This window comes from Drepanopeziza brunnea, assembly GCF_022702325.1.
Source record: "Drepanopeziza brunnea f. sp. 'multigermtubi' strain 214-2 chromosome Unknown ctg6, whole genome shotgun sequence".
Lineage (NCBI taxonomy): Eukaryota > Fungi > Ascomycota > Leotiomycetes > Helotiales > Drepanopezizaceae > Drepanopeziza > Drepanopeziza brunnea.
In genome coordinates, this window is record NW_027094069.1 from 2,461,725 (window position 1) to 2,478,647 (window position 16,923).

A 16,923-nucleotide genomic window follows, 5' to 3' on the forward strand; every position below is an offset into this window, starting at 1 on the left:
AAGAAAGAAAGAAAGAAAGAAAGAAAGAAAGAAAGAAAGAAAGAAAGAAAGAAAGAAAGAAAGAAAGAAAGAAAGAAAGAAAGAAAGAAAGAAAGAAAGAAAGAAAGAAAGCTAACCAGCCGGCCTACTATAGCTACGAATCAGAACGAAATACCACATCGTATCGCATCGCTATATAATCAGAACGAAAACAGACATATATACCTATATATAAGATAATCCAGAAGCAAACCCCCCCCCCCCGTGGCCGAATAGATAGGTTTTATCAACGACGGCTGGCTAAAAAAGCAACCTATCAGTATATAACGACGCGCAGATCATGGCCTCGCTCGCGCCCGCGCCACACAGGTACGGTAGAAGAGAAGTACCTATCGCGTAGCAGAGAGAGAAAGCCAAAGCGCAATAGGTAAGCCCTACGTATGTGAAGCTCGATTTCACATAAACCATGCTACTACTATACCTACCTTATCTAGGTGTGCACACCATACTTTACCAAGCACGGCGGCGGGTTTGTTTAGTGCAGATAGCGAGACAAAAAAAACTGGCGCAACATGCGGTTACAGAAGATACTTGCTTGTATTATTACAAACAATACTTTCGATTTCACTACCTGCCCGATCCGCCTCTTCCAAGGGGAAAAGTTGGTGGTCACTTTGGAAAGAGATATCAAGTAAGTTCGGATACGAAACTTCCGGTATCGACCTCATCGGTCAGTAGTAGGTTTGTTGATACGCTGAAGTTGTGGTTGATGGGAGATCAACAAGCAGAGGAGTACAAGGAGGCCACGGCCCTGTATTTCAGAAGGAATAACTACTCTCTCAACACTCCTTCCTGATGGAGTAATTAAGTCTCCGACATGTGAGCTAGGTAGCACTTGCGCATCCACACTCAGGAATATCTCAATACTTCTCACGCTGAAGTTTCAAGATAGGCAGGTCCCTACTTCTCATCCCGAACTGGCAGATCGCTCTCGACATCCTGGCCCTCGAAAGCAGGCAGCTCCTTCTCCACATCCGCCCACTTCTTCTCACCCTCGACCAGCGCCTTGATTGCCTTCAGGATCGTCTCCTCGTCAGCTCGGACCTGCTTGGTCGAGTCCCGATCTCGCAGCGTGTACGTCTTGTCCTTGACGCTCTGGAAGTCAATGGTGATGCCGAGCGGGGTCCCGAGCTCGTCGTTGCGCGAGTAGCGCTTGCCGATCGAGGCGGAGGAGTCGTCGACGCGGCTGGAGACGCCGAGGGAGCGCAGCTTCAAGGACATGTATTTCAGGAGAGGCTTGAAAGATTCGTGGCTGGAGAGGGGGACCAGGAGGACTTTTGTGGGGGCTACGGGTGGGGGGAAAGAGAGGACCTGGGTAACCTTAGTCTGAATATCAGAGTGAACGGGAAAGTGAACTTACACCACGTGCTTCATCACCGCCGTCGGTGCCACGGGTCCAGTAGTTGTGCTCGATCAGAGAGTAAATAATACGACCAATACCGAACGAAGGCTCGATGACATTCGGTGTAAATTCTCTTGTATTCTCGGTTCGGGTTCGACGTTCAATGACAATCAAATCCTTGCTAATCTCGACCTTTCCATTGCCAACACCTTCAACGTCGATGGTGATCTTGCCATCGAGCTTGAGATCTTGAGCAAGGGCCTCCCGCTTATCTTGTGGGAGAGCCTCTATAGCAGCTTCGACAGTCTTGCCGTCTTTCTTGAAGAATGGACCGAACTTCTTCTTGTCCAAGTCGATCTGCCACTCCTCAATAGTGAGAGGCTCAGCCAAACGCTCACGAACCATTAATGGGGCACCGGTCTTCTTGGCGTGTACTGTCAGATCGTAGGCACTTCTGTCGGCGCAACCAACACACTCAATCCAGCCGTAGCTAGTTAGCAACTCAGCATCCCAGCAATCAGTAGCATAATGAGCCATCTCATTTGCCATATGCTGTCTGAATCTGATCTTGGACTGATCGACACCGATCTTCTCCAAGAACAAATGGATCCGAGCCAAGAAGTAACCTAATGTCTCATTGTCAACGGTACCGTCAGCAACAGCCTTGCCAATCGCAACCTTCTCAACGTGTGTCTTGCCGGAGAGTTGAGTCTCTTTGTTTAAAAGGATAAGCTCAACATCCTTGACCTCATCGAAACGGTGATGCTTCTTGCCACCCTCGGGATCAACGTAATGCTCAATTTCAGCCATCAAGAACTCACGAACACGGAGCAGGCCAGCTCGCGGCGAGATCTCGTTTCTGTAAGACTTGCCCACGGAAGCAGAGGCAAATGGCATTTGTTGTTGATTGAAGTCCAGGAGTTTAGCGAAGTTGAGAAATTGGCCTTGGGCGGTTTCGGGTCGGAGGTAGCCCTGGAGGTTTCCGCTGGGACCGATGGCAGTTTGGAACATAAGGTTGAAGGCCACAGGTGGTGATGGTTCAACACCAGTGGCGGGGTTCTTCATCTCGTATTTTTTGATCAACTCGCCCAATTCCTCGCCACTGTAATTGTCAATCTGTGAGGGTTAGTGGGCGATTCCTGTGTCCCACATACTAGACGTACCTTTGCCAGGATCTCTTCGTACTCTTTCACAACGGCATCGTCCAGTTTGATAGCCTCCGTAGCCCCCTTGACCTTCTTTTTCTTCTTCTTGGGGTCCTCCTCCTTGTCCACAATCTTCACACCACGCGCCTCCTTGTCACCCTTCAGCCGCGACTCGAGAATCTCTTCAACGAAGTGATCTGCTCGGATAATATCACCGTTCTTCGGGTCCTTGCACATCCAATCGGCGAACTTTTCAACATGGCCACTCGTCTTGAGGACCGTCTCGGGGGTCAAGGCCGTGCAGTCCACCTCCAACATATCCTCCTCCAGGACGAAGTGCTTGCGCCATATGTCCATGATGTTTGTGAGAAGCGCACAACCGGGCTATATATTGTTAGTAACAAGGTCTAAGAAATATCAATCTCGCCATTGAGGGGAATCCTTTCATTCCAGCATACTCCTAACCAGGACGGCGCCCCGTTATTCTGCAGAAACGAGGAGGAAAGAATAGAAAAGAATAGAAAGGAGATGAGCGTCATACAGGACCATAATCGTACAGCCCAGCAACACCGCCATATATCTCGAAGGACGGAGTATAGAACATGCGCCGGCGCAGCATGGAGTCCATAGTTTGTCTGTCAAAGGGCTGACCCTTCAGCGTAGTCGTCGCCATGACTGGATCCTTCTGCTTCTGCTGGAACTTGGGCGCCTGGTATTTCTGGAGATTTGCAGTTGCAGTGAAGTCGCGTAGTATCTGCCTATGCTGTCGTACGGGAATCCGTGTCGTGGGTCTCCAGAGTTGAGCAGCAGTTCGTGCGAAGCTGCAGAGGGAGCGCATTCACTTGAGGCACATCCAATGATGGTTGATTGAGTCAACCACTGCTACTATGGATCTTGGGATGGCGGATTGGATTGGATTGGACTGGGCGGGTTTGGAAGGGTGAAGAGGTGGTTTTTCTCGAAAATATAAATGCTATGAGTCTTTGTCGTCCCCAATGCCCCCCTCCTCCAATATTCCGAGCCTGGTGGGCACACGCGGCCGCGTACCCACTTTTCCGGTCCTTCTCTGACTATCCGGCCCAAAAACTTTTGAGCTCGACCTATTTTATCTCGAACTTCATAACCCCCCGCGTCGCATTAAATCGCGCACACAATGGGGTCTAAACGAGTCAAACCCGCCTCTTCAAAGGCCAGCCTGCCCTTCAAAACCAGCAATAAATTCAGACGGCAAGATCTCCACGTCAAGCAGAAAAAAGCCCGCGACAGCGAGCGCCGCGATGAGCGGTTCAAGCGGAAAAGAGAGGAGGACAAGAACCCCGAGTTGAGGGAAGCCCGACTTGCGCAGAATGTGCCCATGACAATCGACAGAAAGCGAGTATGGGACGATGTCGATGGGGACGGATTGAACGTCAGCGTAGACGTCGAGCAACTGAAGAGGCGGCGCATCGAAGAGGCTGAAGCCGCACTGCAAGAACCGGTGGAGGAAGCTATCGAGGACGATGATGATGCGGACAGTATGCTCGACTCAGACTCAGACGCAGATTCGGACGAAGAGAAGGAAGAGCCAGTCAAACAACGGCCGCGCGCATCTTCGACCGCAGCCTCAACGACAAGCACAAATCTCGACCTCACGCCTACTTCTCTCTCCCTCAAATTCCCCACACTGTTCACCGATACGCCTCCTCCCGCCCCAAAGATCCTGCTCACTACCTCCATAAACTCGACTCTCCACCACGAAGCCAACCTCCTGTGCACTCTATTCCCGAACACGAACTACATCCCGCGCTCCGCCCACCGCTTCGGTCACAAATTTTCTCTGCGAGAAATCTCGAAATTCGCCGCAAACAGGAACTATACCTCCGTCATCCTCTTGAAAGAAGACTCAAAAAAGCCTACGGGGTTGACCATCGTGCATCTACCGTCTGGTCCCACCTGCCACTTCAGCATCGCAAACTGGGTCGACGGGAAGAAGCTCCCCGGCCATGGAAACCCTACAAACCACTATCCAGAACTGATCCTGAACAACTTCCGCACCCCGCTCGGTCTCCTCACCGCCCGCCTATTCCTCACGCTCTTCCCCCCTCAGCCCGAGCTGCAAGGCCGACAGGTCGTCACGCTGCACAACCAGCGCGATTACATATTCCTCCGACGGCATCGCTACGTCTTCCGCGAGAAGCGCGAGACGGAAAAGAGCGTCGTGGGACCCGATGGCAAGATCGTGCCGGGCGTCGAGGGTATCAGGGCCGGGCTGCAGGAGCTCGGGCCGCGGTTCACGTTGAAGCTGAGGAGGGTAGATAAGGGTGTCGGGCGGGCGGGCAGCGAGGGTGAAGATGCAGTGCAGTGGCAGTGGAAGGCGCATATGGAGAAGCAGAGAACGAGGTTTAACTTGTAGAGGGACCGATTTTTCACATAGGAGTCAATTTATACCCTCTATTCAACCACATAAAAGCCGGGGGGGGAGGGGGACGAAGTGAAATATCAAAAGAAGAGCTTCGCGCTATCATACCGATCCCCTCATTGTTACAATGAAATAGGGAACCAGTCGTTTCTTCTGAACTTGTCAGCGCACCAACCCACCCACTCACATACTATACAACAGTGTATACTTACTCCATAAAGCAAACCCAAAATCAAAAAGAACTAGGCTCAACCCAACTCAGCTCAACTAGTTATACCGGAAATCCTCGTACGTACGTGTACCTCATAATAGTATGAGTGTGAGTATGAGTATAATGATTAAAGAAGGAAAGCAGAAAGGAATGGAGTAGGCGCAGTACTACAGTACTGTACAATAAACAATTAAGTGATAACCATCCCATCCCATCCCATCCCATCCCATCCCATCCCATCCTCACACCGAAATCCATCCGAACTCCCTTCTCCCAACCCGATACTATACTACCGGTACCGGTATACGTGCAAACCCACACACCCACCTGCATGCAAACTACAAACACCCAAGGTTCCAAAGTTCCAGGGTTCCAAACTTACTGCACCCGCCCTCTTCCTCTTCCTCTGCCTCTTCCTCTTCCTCTTCCTCTTCCTCTTTCCCGTAAAAGCGAACGATATAAATACTATAGATAGATGATGAAACCAACTTAAATCGACTTGGCTACCGGTACTTACCTCGCCTTGTCTTGTCTTGTCTTGTCTTGCATCATTTATTCATCTGTACTTACTGACCTGTGGCAGTCTCGACCTAGCTCACTAAATGGGTGGACAAGTACTACTAGCTCATCATACAACATCATAACAATAAGCCACATCGGAAGGAAATGTATTGGCTATGTTGCGTCTACACCAATATGTTTGGTATCTTTCTCCCGTCTCCTTATACAGCCAGCTAGCTATCAATCCATGTACACACCGCACTACGCTACACCACAACGCTCCCTCCACACCCCTCCTCTCCACTCTAATTCAGAAACAATATAGGTTCCTTCCCTTCTCTAATGAACTGCCCCCAGCCCCAAGATGTATCCGTAAATTTAACCCTATTCCAAACGCCGTCGCTCCCAGAAATTGCCCCCCCCCCCCCCCCCCCTCAAAAATAAATATGTCCTTTCTCTTCCCACGTCCCTTATGCACACGCCAGGTTGGGTAGCTTTTCCCCTCCCCTCTCTCTCTCTCCTCCACCGTCGCCTACGATTTGCAGTAATCATAACTCGAGTAATTCCTCTTGTTAGCCCACTCGGTATGCTTCTCCAGCGTCAGCGGCGCCAGCCCCCTGTTGGCTTTGAGAAACACCGTCTCGAACGGATGCACGTTGATTCCAAAGTACGCCCCGTCGAACAGGAGGTCGCGGTTGTCGTAACACGTCTTCCCCTTCTCGTACTCCTCGCTCTCCAAGCCGTGGTAGGCGTTCATCAGCGCGTCCACTTCGTAGCCCGCCGCGCGGATGAGCGCCGTTGACGAGACCTCCCCGGCGACGGCCGCTCGCCAGGAGTGGAAGCACGAGTTGATGCCCGGAGGCTGGTGGTTAATCGCCACCGTCTCGTTCGCCTCTCGCGCGTAGAAGAGATCGAGCTCTTTCTTCTTTTCTTCGTCGGCCTCTGCGTACTCGGCCATGTCCTTATAGGGGCCAGGGATATGCTTGACGGGGTTCTGGGCGAGGAAGTCGAGAGCCGATTGGGGTGGGAAGAGGAGCGTTTCGAGGCCTATGATGTCGGTGGCCCAGATCATGGACTGGATGTGGAAGGTGGGCCAGCAATTGGCGGTGATACCGACCAGCTGTTCTGGCAGTTAGCGAGTGTGGCAAGAAAGAGGGAGGGGGAGAGAGAGGGTGCATCATACCTTCACTTTGTCGGTAACCTTGCTGAGGAACCTATCCGTCCAGCAGGCGTCGCTCCAATAGGGCAAGAATGGACCTCGAATACTAGCGTTCATGGTGATGAAATACTTGTAGCCCTTGTACAAATCATCGTTCAGCAACACAGACGCCAGACCACCCAGATCATAACAATCGTTCGGCCGCTTTATGACGCGAATGTTCCCCTCCTTATTCTCGCGGAGAATCATACCGGCCACATCCGCTTCCGTCTTCCCGTTGACGATGAAGACGAAGTCGGCGGCGTTGTGGATGCCGTGCGCGAGGAAGAATTTGAGATTATCTAGTGGCGTGCTGCCGTTCCCGTCCGCGTACACGTAGAGAATGAGAGGTCTGTCTTGGTTATCGATTTCATCGTTACCATCGGCGATGGGGGAGGTGGTCTCCTGATCATTCTGTGGCATCGGCTTTTGAATCCCCTCCACGTCTGATATCTGTAGACCGTCAATACCAGCGATCGGGTGCTTCCGAGGGGGAACACTGCACATACAATAATTGACGACGTGGGCATTTCCAGCGCCAATAAGCTCCAAAGCAAGAATATAACCATAAAGGCCAGCACAAGCGTCGTACGCAATGGGGTCAAGGATCCATTCGACATCTTGCTTATTCGCCTAATGGCCATGTGTGTTAATGAGAGACAGGGAAATAATGGAGAGGAAAAGGGTTGAAGAACCAAAGGATTGACGTGGATGATTACCGGCGCAAGTTGGAAGATTTAAATCTAGTTCTCGGATGCCCAGACCTAAGTACGAGATATATATGAGACTGGTAGAAGGTTTCAACGACCCGCTGAAAATGCCGACCGGGAAGCTTTCTTTTCGCAGCGTACGTAAGTTACCCCTGAAAGATCTGGAGGCGATGCAGCCAGCACCACTCACTTGGAGAGGATTGTAGGTAGGTACCGTGGGCTGTAGAGAAATAGGCTGTCGGTTGTCGACCACTCGGGTGTCAAGAGTTTAAATGCGCACGATATCCGAAGATCATGAATGAACATGAGAGATAGGTAGAGAGAGTGTTGAGCTCGAAGAGGGACAAGGACAAGGACTTGGGGACTTGGACTAGGACTTGGGGACTTTGGACTTGGGACTTGTCCGAACTGATGAGGCAAGTCAAGTCAAGTCAAGTCTGGTCAAGTCAAGTCGAAACTGGAGGTCAAACCGCGCGCTCGGCCGGCATGAGATCGGGATGATGAGGAGGAGGAGGACGATCATGATCATGATCACGTGGCGGGTATAGGGGAATGGCAATACCGTACCGTAGCGATCGACACGAGATCTTTCCGTCCGGTGCTTCCTGCGAAAGTCAAAACACATCACATCAGTACCTAAGTGAGAAGAAGTCGAAGTCGAAGTCGAAGTCGAAGTCGAAGATGGTGGTCAGTAACAAGTACCGGTAGATGCTGAAGTCGAAGAAACTGCTACATCTCTATTCCCGTGCAACCGGGATGCCATCGGATGGATGCGGTGCAACTCAACCGACGGATGAGAAGCAATTGATTGTTGTTGCAACTTTCGGGCCGACATCCCTCCCGGATGACCTAATACAACTGTTTTAAGTAATCAGGATTCAGAATCCATGCCAGAGCCTAAATATAGACCGACAGCTGACTCAGTCCAGTCGTCCAGTCAGGGCCCAGGGGCGTACGGAGTACCGGTACCGGTACTGTATAGGCGGTCTGCGACCCACTCGTCACGTGTCTCGGTCTGGCGCTCGGTTGTTTCCTCGTCGTCGATTGAAGAGGCCGACCGAATAAGAGTTGCGCAACCGCGTCTCAACAGCTTCACGATGTTGAGAAATACAGGAAAACCATCTCCGTTGAGTCTCGCGCACTGCAATGAGGCGCTTTCGTGATGATCATTCCTGAGATTTCCCCGCACGCTTAGCAAGCCATGGGTTGCCACACATCGGCCTCCGCGCCGGCTGGAAGAGAGTCATGTCCGCAGATCACCAGAATGTTGAAATTCATCTTGGTCCAAAAACATCAAGTGGAATCTGTTGCTGCTCAAAGACCAACCAAACTTATCTCATCCAAAAATGACGATCAATCTTCAGGAAAGATACGAAGCAGAGCGTGAGCGTCGCCTCAACGAGAAGGGACTCGGTCAATACTTGGACAAGTCCAAGACAGCCGAATACATTCTTGCCGAGGACCCTTGGGTTGCGGAGGGTACGCCTGTTCAAAAACCAGTTGCAGATGGAGGACATATTAAGATAGCAATCTTCGGTGCTGGATTCGCCGGGCTTTGTGTGGCAGCACGGGCACTTCTCGGAGGAAGTGCGAGCAGCCCGAGTGACCTACTCGTTGTCGATCGAGCTGGAGGATTCGGTGGAACGTGGTGGCACAATCGGTACGTGATGTTGGTTGATATGTAGACCTCGTTACTAAAATAGAAGAAATAAAAAACTCCAGATATCCAGGCTTGATGTGTGATATCGAGTCGTACGTTTACCTCCCGTTGCTAGAAGAGACGGGGTACATGCCAAAGCGCAAGTATGCTGGAGGCGAAGAGATTCGAGAGTACACCGATATGCTTGCACGGAAGTTCGGCCTCCACGATCGTGCGATGTTTCAATCCACTGGCAAAGCTCTCACCTGGGATGCCGAAGCAAAGAATTGGAAATGCGAGGTGATCGCAAAGCCGAAGGGCCAGCCAGAGTCTCTAGTTGGGTTTACCGCAGATTACGTGATCATCTGTTCAGGCGCTTTAACGAATGTCAAAATGCCCGATCTTCCAGGCCTCACGGAGTTCAAGGGTAGGATGCTGCACACGGGCTGCTGGAATTACGACATTACGGGCGGATCCCCTGCAAATCCTGTGCTCAGCAATCTCAAGAGCAAGAAAGTTGCGATCGTTGGCACTGGCGCAACTGCGATCCAAGCCGTTCCTGCAACTGCAAAGTATGCCGGGAAGCTGTATGTCTTTCAGCGTACTCCTTCAGCAGTAGACTTTCGCGGCAACCGTGACACCGATCCTGAGGAATGGAAGATGAAAATCGCAAATAAGAAAGGCTGGCAGAAAGAACGAAGCAACAATTTTCAAGCTTTCACGGAAGGCCTAAGTGACCTGCCGGACGAGGACCTTGTGTGTGACGGGATGTCACAGATGCCTACCCTGTCAGGAGCATGGGGAAGTTCCCAGTTGGTCAAGCCGGAGGATCTGGCGAGCTATCTTGCCATGATGAAAGGGCTGGATGCCTTCCGATCTGATAGGGTAAGACAAAGGGCTCTGGATGTCGTCAAAGACCAAGAAACAGCTAAGGTAAGTAACTTCTCCTTTGCTGGCATTGGACTTCTGACCGAAACGTTCGTCAGTCTCTCCAAGCTTGGTATCCAGGGTGGTGCAAAAGACCAACTTACCACGACGAATACCTCGAAGCCTTCAACCAATCCAATGTCCATCTTGTGGATACCGCTCCCCAAGGCGTCGAGGCTCTTACAGCGAAGGGCATCGTGCATAACGGCAAGGAGTATCCGATTGATGTAATCATCTGGTCGACAGGCTATGGCTCTCCTTTCACAGAAAGCGTAGCGGGCAAGGCCGGAATCGCAGTTACGGGTAAAAACGGGCTGGACATGGAAGACGCCTTCAAGCAAGACAAACTGATGTCGCTCCATGGCCTTATGGCTCACAACTTCCCGAACCTCTTCTATCCGGGTGCTTTGCAAGCAGGGGTTGGTGTAAATCAAGTCCAGCGGCTTGAGGAGCAGAGCGTGCACATCGCTTACACGATCAAGGAGGCTGAGCAGAGGACCAAGAGCCAGAAGACAGTCATCGAGCCAACTGATGAGGCGTGTGAGAACTGGGGTGACCAGTGTGCTTCCCACGCTCACATGCTGGCTACCATGGCTAACTGCACGCCGAGCTACTTCAACTCTGAGGGTGCGAGAGATAGGATGTCACCCGCGCAGCAGGCGGCAGCTGCCAGGACCGCTATCTGGGGCCAGGGATATCTGTCCTATGCGAGGATCTTGACCGGGTGGCGTGCGAGCGGAAGACTAGAAGGTATCAGTGTTTCTGCTGCGTAGACAAGATAGTAGGACACGACGTTCTTTGTCTTGGCATGTCTATGATGAGTGTGGCCGGCGTAACTTGGTAGCCGCAGACGAAGCAGCTTTCTTGGGTGTCGTTTCGAAGGATGGTGACTTTTTGCTAATGATCCTGGAAAGCCTTTGGAAGCTAACTTATAAAATACAAGGAATTAGAAAATGGCTAGAGAGGATTGAAATCATGTGGAGCCCCTTGGTGTTTTCTTTTCTCCCTTGAATCGCTTTGCACGCACTGTTCAGATTGAAGAAGAAAAAATCATGTATTCTTGATTGTAGCTTGGGGTGTTTTCGGGAGAGCAGTGAAGTGAGGGCTTGTAGTTAAACGCTTGAACGGTTTATATATATATAATATCCTTTACACAATTTTCCATTTCCGGAAATTAGGGAGCAAGCGAATGTGTAGGAGGGAGGTACTTGATAGGCCTGGGACCTTTTGTGAGAAAGTCCCGGCGTGTGATATAACGAGCGCGGTTTGTATGTTCCAATTTAAAATCTTCATGTACGGTTACTAGGACTAGGACGCATTTGGACTTTGGCAGCTCCCTAGCCGGGTAAGGCTTACAGAATGAGGGTTGTAGTAAGTAGTAGCCCAACCGCTCCAGCGCTCTAGTGCCAACCCTGTAGGTCAGGTAAAGAAAGGGGTGAAGGTAGGTCTATCGATCGCATGCCGGTTCTGGTCACCCAGACAGACAGACAGACAGACAGACAGACAGACAGACAGACAGACAGATGGTAAAACATTAGAATAATATCATTGGGGATCTGCGTCTCTCTCTCTCTCGCACACCTCGAATCCCCATCACTGAATTTCTTTGACTTTTAAAGGATATCTTCTGCTCCCGCATTTGAGGATGGACAAAGCCAGTGCCCCTTTCGATAAGAGAAAGAGGATCAATCAATTGCTTTCTCGCCCTAGCTGTTGGTTCGCCCGCAGCGAACGTTCTTCTTCTCTCACCCCATGCCAGCTTGCATCGCACGTGGGTGGGTCTCCTTACAATCGCCAAAACAATGGGCTTTGAATGGTATCTGATTTCCATCTACTTCTCCAGGCTCACAGCGAGCAAGGGATTCTTTTTCTGTACGATTAGACAGAGGGTCCCTGAATGGCTATCTATCAACGTTTACAAGGAAGTTGGGGTCCCTACGGATAGATACACATCTCGCTAAGCGAGATACATATGTCCATCTCCCTAAGCGAGGATGTCGATATTGATGAACTGATGGTAGTCGATGGTTATTGAAGTTAAAATGGTCGGCGAGATCTTTGTAGCGAGCTCTGGCGCTATGCTATCGCGAGGACTACGCTTAATAAAGTAGGGAGGTAGGTTAGTAAGCGTGAGACACGCTGGGTAGAAGGATTGCGTCTCCCCGCTACACCAACGATGGATTGTTTCAAGAGGGCCGGCAACGATGATCTATCTCATCAGTATCTAACTGTTTGTCTCAATCCAGTGGTGGAGGTGGCGGTGGTGGTGGTGGTGGTCGTCGTCGTTGTCGTTGTCGATTTGCTGATTTTCCAAGCCAGGGCCTTCTTATTCTTATGGCCGAACAGGCGAACAGGTTCATAATCGCAGCCAGAAGGCTGTTGGGACGAAGAGAAGGCTAGGGCGAGAAGTTTCCCAATCTTGAACCATGGCAATAGATGGACTTTGAAGTTGTGTTGACACAGGTATCTCGCAAAAGGAGGACTGCCTACTTAGTTAGTCAATCGTCGGTTAATTAACCAAATGTGGCGTACGTTTCCTTGGCTAAGGCAGAAGTAGGGAATGGGCCGGACCGGAATCCCTACCAAAACGACGCAGGTCGGTTTGTAGGTCAGTGATCGTTAACTCCTGATACTATCTACTTTACTAGAATATTGATCATAGTGCCGACTCTAAAGTAGGTAGGATAGCACGGTGAGTTCATACATAGAGGAAAGCGCGCGCTCCGCAAATCTAGCGATTATGACCTCAGCTCACCACCAAATTTCGAAACTACATTTCCTCTATGAAGCTCCCTCTTCTGCCCCGGATTCTTCAGCCAAACAAACATATACCACGGCTGAGATGAACGTGACAGACAGTGGCAGTCTCCAAACCCTGAGTCTGGCTCTCATATTTCTAGGTGCTCCATCCATACAGTCCCACGATCAGATAGACGAGAGAGCCAACTGACTCACGCATCCACAGAATCAGAAAAACATCTGTTTCTGCTCCACGGCCAAATCGGCCGTAGGATCCGTTGCCCGATATGCGCGAAGACTTTTCGCCGATCCTTTCACCTGGGCGAGAGTGTGGTGGTCGCAGCCTTTCACCAACGGGAGAGGACTCGTCATCGGTAGACTCCTCGTATTTTCTCTCCTCGATTTGAGCTATCACTTGAGAAGCTTTCGGCGATTTTTAGTCGCCTATGAGAAGAATGTGGAGATATTGGTGTATCTCAGCAATCGTTCGATTTGGAGGGTGTTTAAAGATGTGGTTGTCGGGAGACGAATCTGGAAGGGGGGTCTAGATGATTCGTGTTCTGAGGAGGAGGAGGAGGAGGCTTTCTTTTTGTGTGGTATTATGGTATTATGGTGTTATGGTTGTTGTGATATCATTGTGCGGTCTATATGTTTGATCTGACACTGTGTAAACATTGTGCAAGACTGTAAATCTTTGGAGGGGGTCTAAGGCAGCCTTTTGGTCACGGATGTTTGGAAAGGCAATGGATAACTTGAGATCGATAAACTTTTTCGCCGTCTTATACCAAGTGCTTTTGGTGTTCCCACGATGAAATAATAGAAATGAGGCCTAACTCGATCATCATCCGAGGGCAAGCCAGCTCGAGTTTGATTGTCTCGAATTCAAATCTGTTTACAATCAGAAAAGAAAAGAGAGTTTTCAATAAAGATCGATTGGCCAGCGCCATTTCTTCGAGTGAGTTTTCTTTTCAGCGGCGTTTGCCGAACCTTTTTCTTTTACTTTGGTCATGTTCACGCCGATTACGCTTCACTTAGCGGTTATATCGATTGAAGATATTGAAGAGGTTTGCGAGAAACAGATAAGAAATGTTTACTCTTAGCCGAAGAGATTTTATTCTTGACTCGGATTAAGGAGGCTATGATTGCTGGAATAAAGAGGCCAGCATACCATTACGATCTATCGTCTGCTTTCAACGGTACAGCATCGAGTCCGGTGATGGCAAACGGTACTATGACTAGTACGTTAAAGAGGCGTTTGGCTACCTCCCCAGCAACGTTGACGGGGCCATACATAAAGATCAAACAATTTCAAATCGAAATAACGCAGCGAGTTGTCTCTCGATACTGGTCTGTGTACGCGTAGCTGTACGGCTGGCTTCGGTCCGTATTAGTACAAACGACCTCTTTATTGTCGTAGAGCTGTAAAGGCTCGCCTTCGTAGCTCTTGTATCGAGTCAATGTGTCTGCAAAGCAAAGCACTCCTTGAAAGCGCAGTGCCGTGAGTCGACGGGTACTACGGGGTTTCAACTCTTCAGTCCCATGTTTTCAAGGGTCTGCAACTCTTCGATCTCTTCGATCCCATGGGAACAGATGACAGTATCGTAGGGGTCAACCCCTAATTAAGATACGGAGGGTACACAATAATCACGGAGCGTCATAGTAAGATTTCTCAAGAATAGAAAATGAAGCTATTTGTAGGTTCTTAGAAGAAAAAGTCATGATTATCAACGACGGCTTAAAGATCTTCGTTCGTACCGCTTTGCTAAGAGCTTCGTTATAAACTCGTGCCCTTACAAGCACCGGTAATTCCAATCAAAGGTATAGCGGCGATGACAAATAATAGCGTTGATGTAGGCGTTAATATTGGCGTTGGCGTTAAAAAGTCTCTGGATGCTCTCTGAGGGGGAAAAAAAAGTAGAGAAGTAGAGAATCGGCCGTGCTCTGAAGCGCAATTGACAATGTGGCGCTTTCGGATGTACCGTAGGTACCGTAAAGACTCTAGTGACCATTTCTTGCCAATCGGCCACTTTTCACCGTTATGCGCCCTGACCGCGCACGCAATATAATAAAATTTACGCGAGTCTCGCTTCAAAGTACGCGATATAGTAAATGTGGGCTACACAGGTGGGTTGATGGTCTAGACTACCTACCTAATCAGGTGGTTTGTTGTGTTGGTAATGTCTGGTACTGTACCGGTATTGCTATGAGTAATCCTCAGTCTGTAAGGAGGCCCACCTAAGCGAGCCGACGATTGATTGTGTCATTGTGACGCTTCCTTATGGGAACCATGGGTGCACGGTGCACGGGCTACCATCACGTGCTACTGCCATGCTACTGCCATTCGCGCTCCTTCCATTCCTGACTGCCACATTGGTCTCTGTAATCCGACAGTAAACATTCCAGGCCAAACCACCGCACTACTATCGAGGTCCACAGGGGGAATCACGGGACTGAAGAGTGTAGCCCCTATGTCTACATGGGACTGAAGAGTTAAGATTACGGAGTAGGAGCTTAGATGGATTAAAACATAAAAATTATACATAATATAAATTAAAGTCGATCTAATTGAGTTTTGATACATTGAGGTCTACTCCGACTAAGTCGAGTTCGCTAAGGCCGGCACATGATGTGAAAGATGGGGTGGGGCTGTGCCGGCGACTGAGCCACTTTAGTGAAATGTCAGCTATCGTGAACATTGCCGCCGCTTAATCTCATCGTCGCTTAATTTAGAGCTATTTTTGTCTTGATTAATATACGAGGAGTAATTGAGACCTGCATGCGCATTAATTTTTTTTTATTAGATTGTGATTAACATTTATAAAGTCGCCAAGGGAAAGACTTCTAAGATCGAGTGTTTTTTCGGGAAAATCAGATGTCATTTGCACTACTTTTAAATTACTCAAAATGAACATAACACTATAAAAATTGATCCCCGTTGCAAAGATATGATACGAAGTAAGATATATGCGTAGATTTTTTATATATGAGGTTGGGATTAGTAGCTGCGATTCATATAAGTATAAGACTTTCAGATCCAATGTCGGAGTTGGTGGCCAGGTCGGGTTTTTTTCAAAAAAAAAAACTCGGGAAGCCGACGAGCAGAGATAAATAAGACACGAAGAAACGCAAGGAGCATAAAAGCGAGAAGGCGTGATTTAGCTTGATATAATGGAAGTGGCCCTGGCTCTATCACGTAGTAAGATGGGAATTACTTGGTCGACCAAGATAAGAAACATATATATAAATCAACATGTGATCAATATATCCTTTCTTTCCCTAGCATAAATAGATTAATCGTCGGTCACCTTGAATAATTCTTGTAAAATTGATCCGACTTGCTATAGTATAGCAAGTCCCAAGTCCCAAGTCGGTGGGTTTTTTTTTTCCAAATTTAACTCAAGGTAATCGAAGATAAGCATCATGACTTAAATGAAATTTTGCTACTTCAAATAGCTAAGTCACATAAATAGTACCGGTCGATAACCATATTTAACCCCGCGAAAGCCTCTGCTTTTTCCTATCCATACGGTTATGCGGGCCTTGGCGACCTCGACTTGGTCGGATTAGACTTCGATATATCAAAACTGATCTGATTTTGTTTTTCTAATAATGTTAAGAGAAATTCTTAGCTGAGGGCGTTTCTGGGTCGAATTGAAGATAAGTAGTCTCGTTGAACATTCAAGGTTGCGTCAAAGGCTCTTTTGGTTATCGTGAAAGGCATTACTATATATAGTTGTTTAAAATCTGTTATTATAAAACTCAGTTATGGTTTTGAAGTCCTTCCTATTGTCTTGTACAAAAAGGTCGAAATTTACATCGGATAAAGAATATTAAATGAAAATGTATCATCTCAGACTAGACAGATCAGTAATCATTCATGATAGTCATTGATAAAGTCATTCATAAAAGTCATATATAAAAGTCATATATAAAAGTCATCTATAAAAGTCATCTATAAAAGTCATCCATAAAAATCAATAATTTACGATCTCATATATATAGCTATAGGAACACATTCATCTACTGAATCCTTATCGACAAGTAGATATAAAATGCTATATCTCTGAATTTTTC

The 16,923-nt window shown here is 48.7% G+C and overlaps 5 protein-coding genes across 5 annotated transcripts; 2 read left to right on the forward strand and 3 right to left on the reverse strand.

Annotated features, from left to right (window-relative positions):
* Positions 1 to 939: 939 nt before the first annotated feature.
* Positions 940 to 3,364, reverse strand: L3040_004521 (uncharacterized protein; the record flags this gene model as incomplete). Its single annotated transcript, XM_007291579.1, has 4 exons — positions 940 to 1,350; positions 1,400 to 2,497; positions 2,545 to 2,910; positions 3,068 to 3,364. The coding sequence occupies 4 exons, from the start codon at positions 3,362 to 3,364 to the stop codon at positions 940 to 942; spliced, it is 2,172 nt and encodes a 723-aa protein (XP_007291641.1).
* Positions 3,365 to 3,679: 315 nt separating this feature from the next.
* L3040_004522 (uncharacterized protein) lies at positions 3,680 to 4,918 on the forward strand (the record flags this gene model as incomplete). Its single annotated transcript, XM_007291580.1, has 1 exon — positions 3,680 to 4,918. The coding sequence occupies one exon, from the start codon at positions 3,680 to 3,682 to the stop codon at positions 4,916 to 4,918; it is 1,239 nt and encodes a 412-aa protein (XP_007291642.1).
* L3040_004523 (uncharacterized protein) lies at positions 4,586 to 4,885 on the reverse strand (the record flags this gene model as incomplete). The annotated part of the gene is made up of 1 exon (XM_066155370.1): positions 4,586 to 4,885. The coding sequence occupies one exon, from the start codon at positions 4,883 to 4,885 to the stop codon at positions 4,586 to 4,588; it is 300 nt and encodes a 99-aa protein (XP_066012018.1).
* A 1,250-nt stretch (positions 4,919 to 6,168) lies between the features above and the next one.
* L3040_004524 (uncharacterized protein) lies at positions 6,169 to 7,850 on the reverse strand (the record flags this gene model as incomplete). The annotated part of the gene is made up of 5 exons (XM_066155374.1): positions 6,169 to 6,756; positions 6,820 to 7,287; positions 7,344 to 7,467; positions 7,554 to 7,670; positions 7,735 to 7,850. The coding sequence occupies 5 exons, from the start codon at positions 7,848 to 7,850 to the stop codon at positions 6,169 to 6,171; spliced, it is 1,413 nt and encodes a 470-aa protein (XP_066012019.1).
* Positions 7,851 to 8,890: 1,040 nt separating this feature from the next.
* L3040_004525 (uncharacterized protein) lies at positions 8,891 to 10,883 on the forward strand (the record flags this gene model as incomplete). The annotated part of the gene is made up of 3 exons (XM_007291582.1): positions 8,891 to 9,204; positions 9,267 to 10,116; positions 10,170 to 10,883. 3 exons carry the CDS (start codon positions 8,891 to 8,893, stop codon positions 10,881 to 10,883), a joined length of 1,878 nt encoding a protein of 625 aa, XP_007291644.1.
* Between the last annotated feature and the right edge of the window lie 6,040 nt (positions 10,884 to 16,923).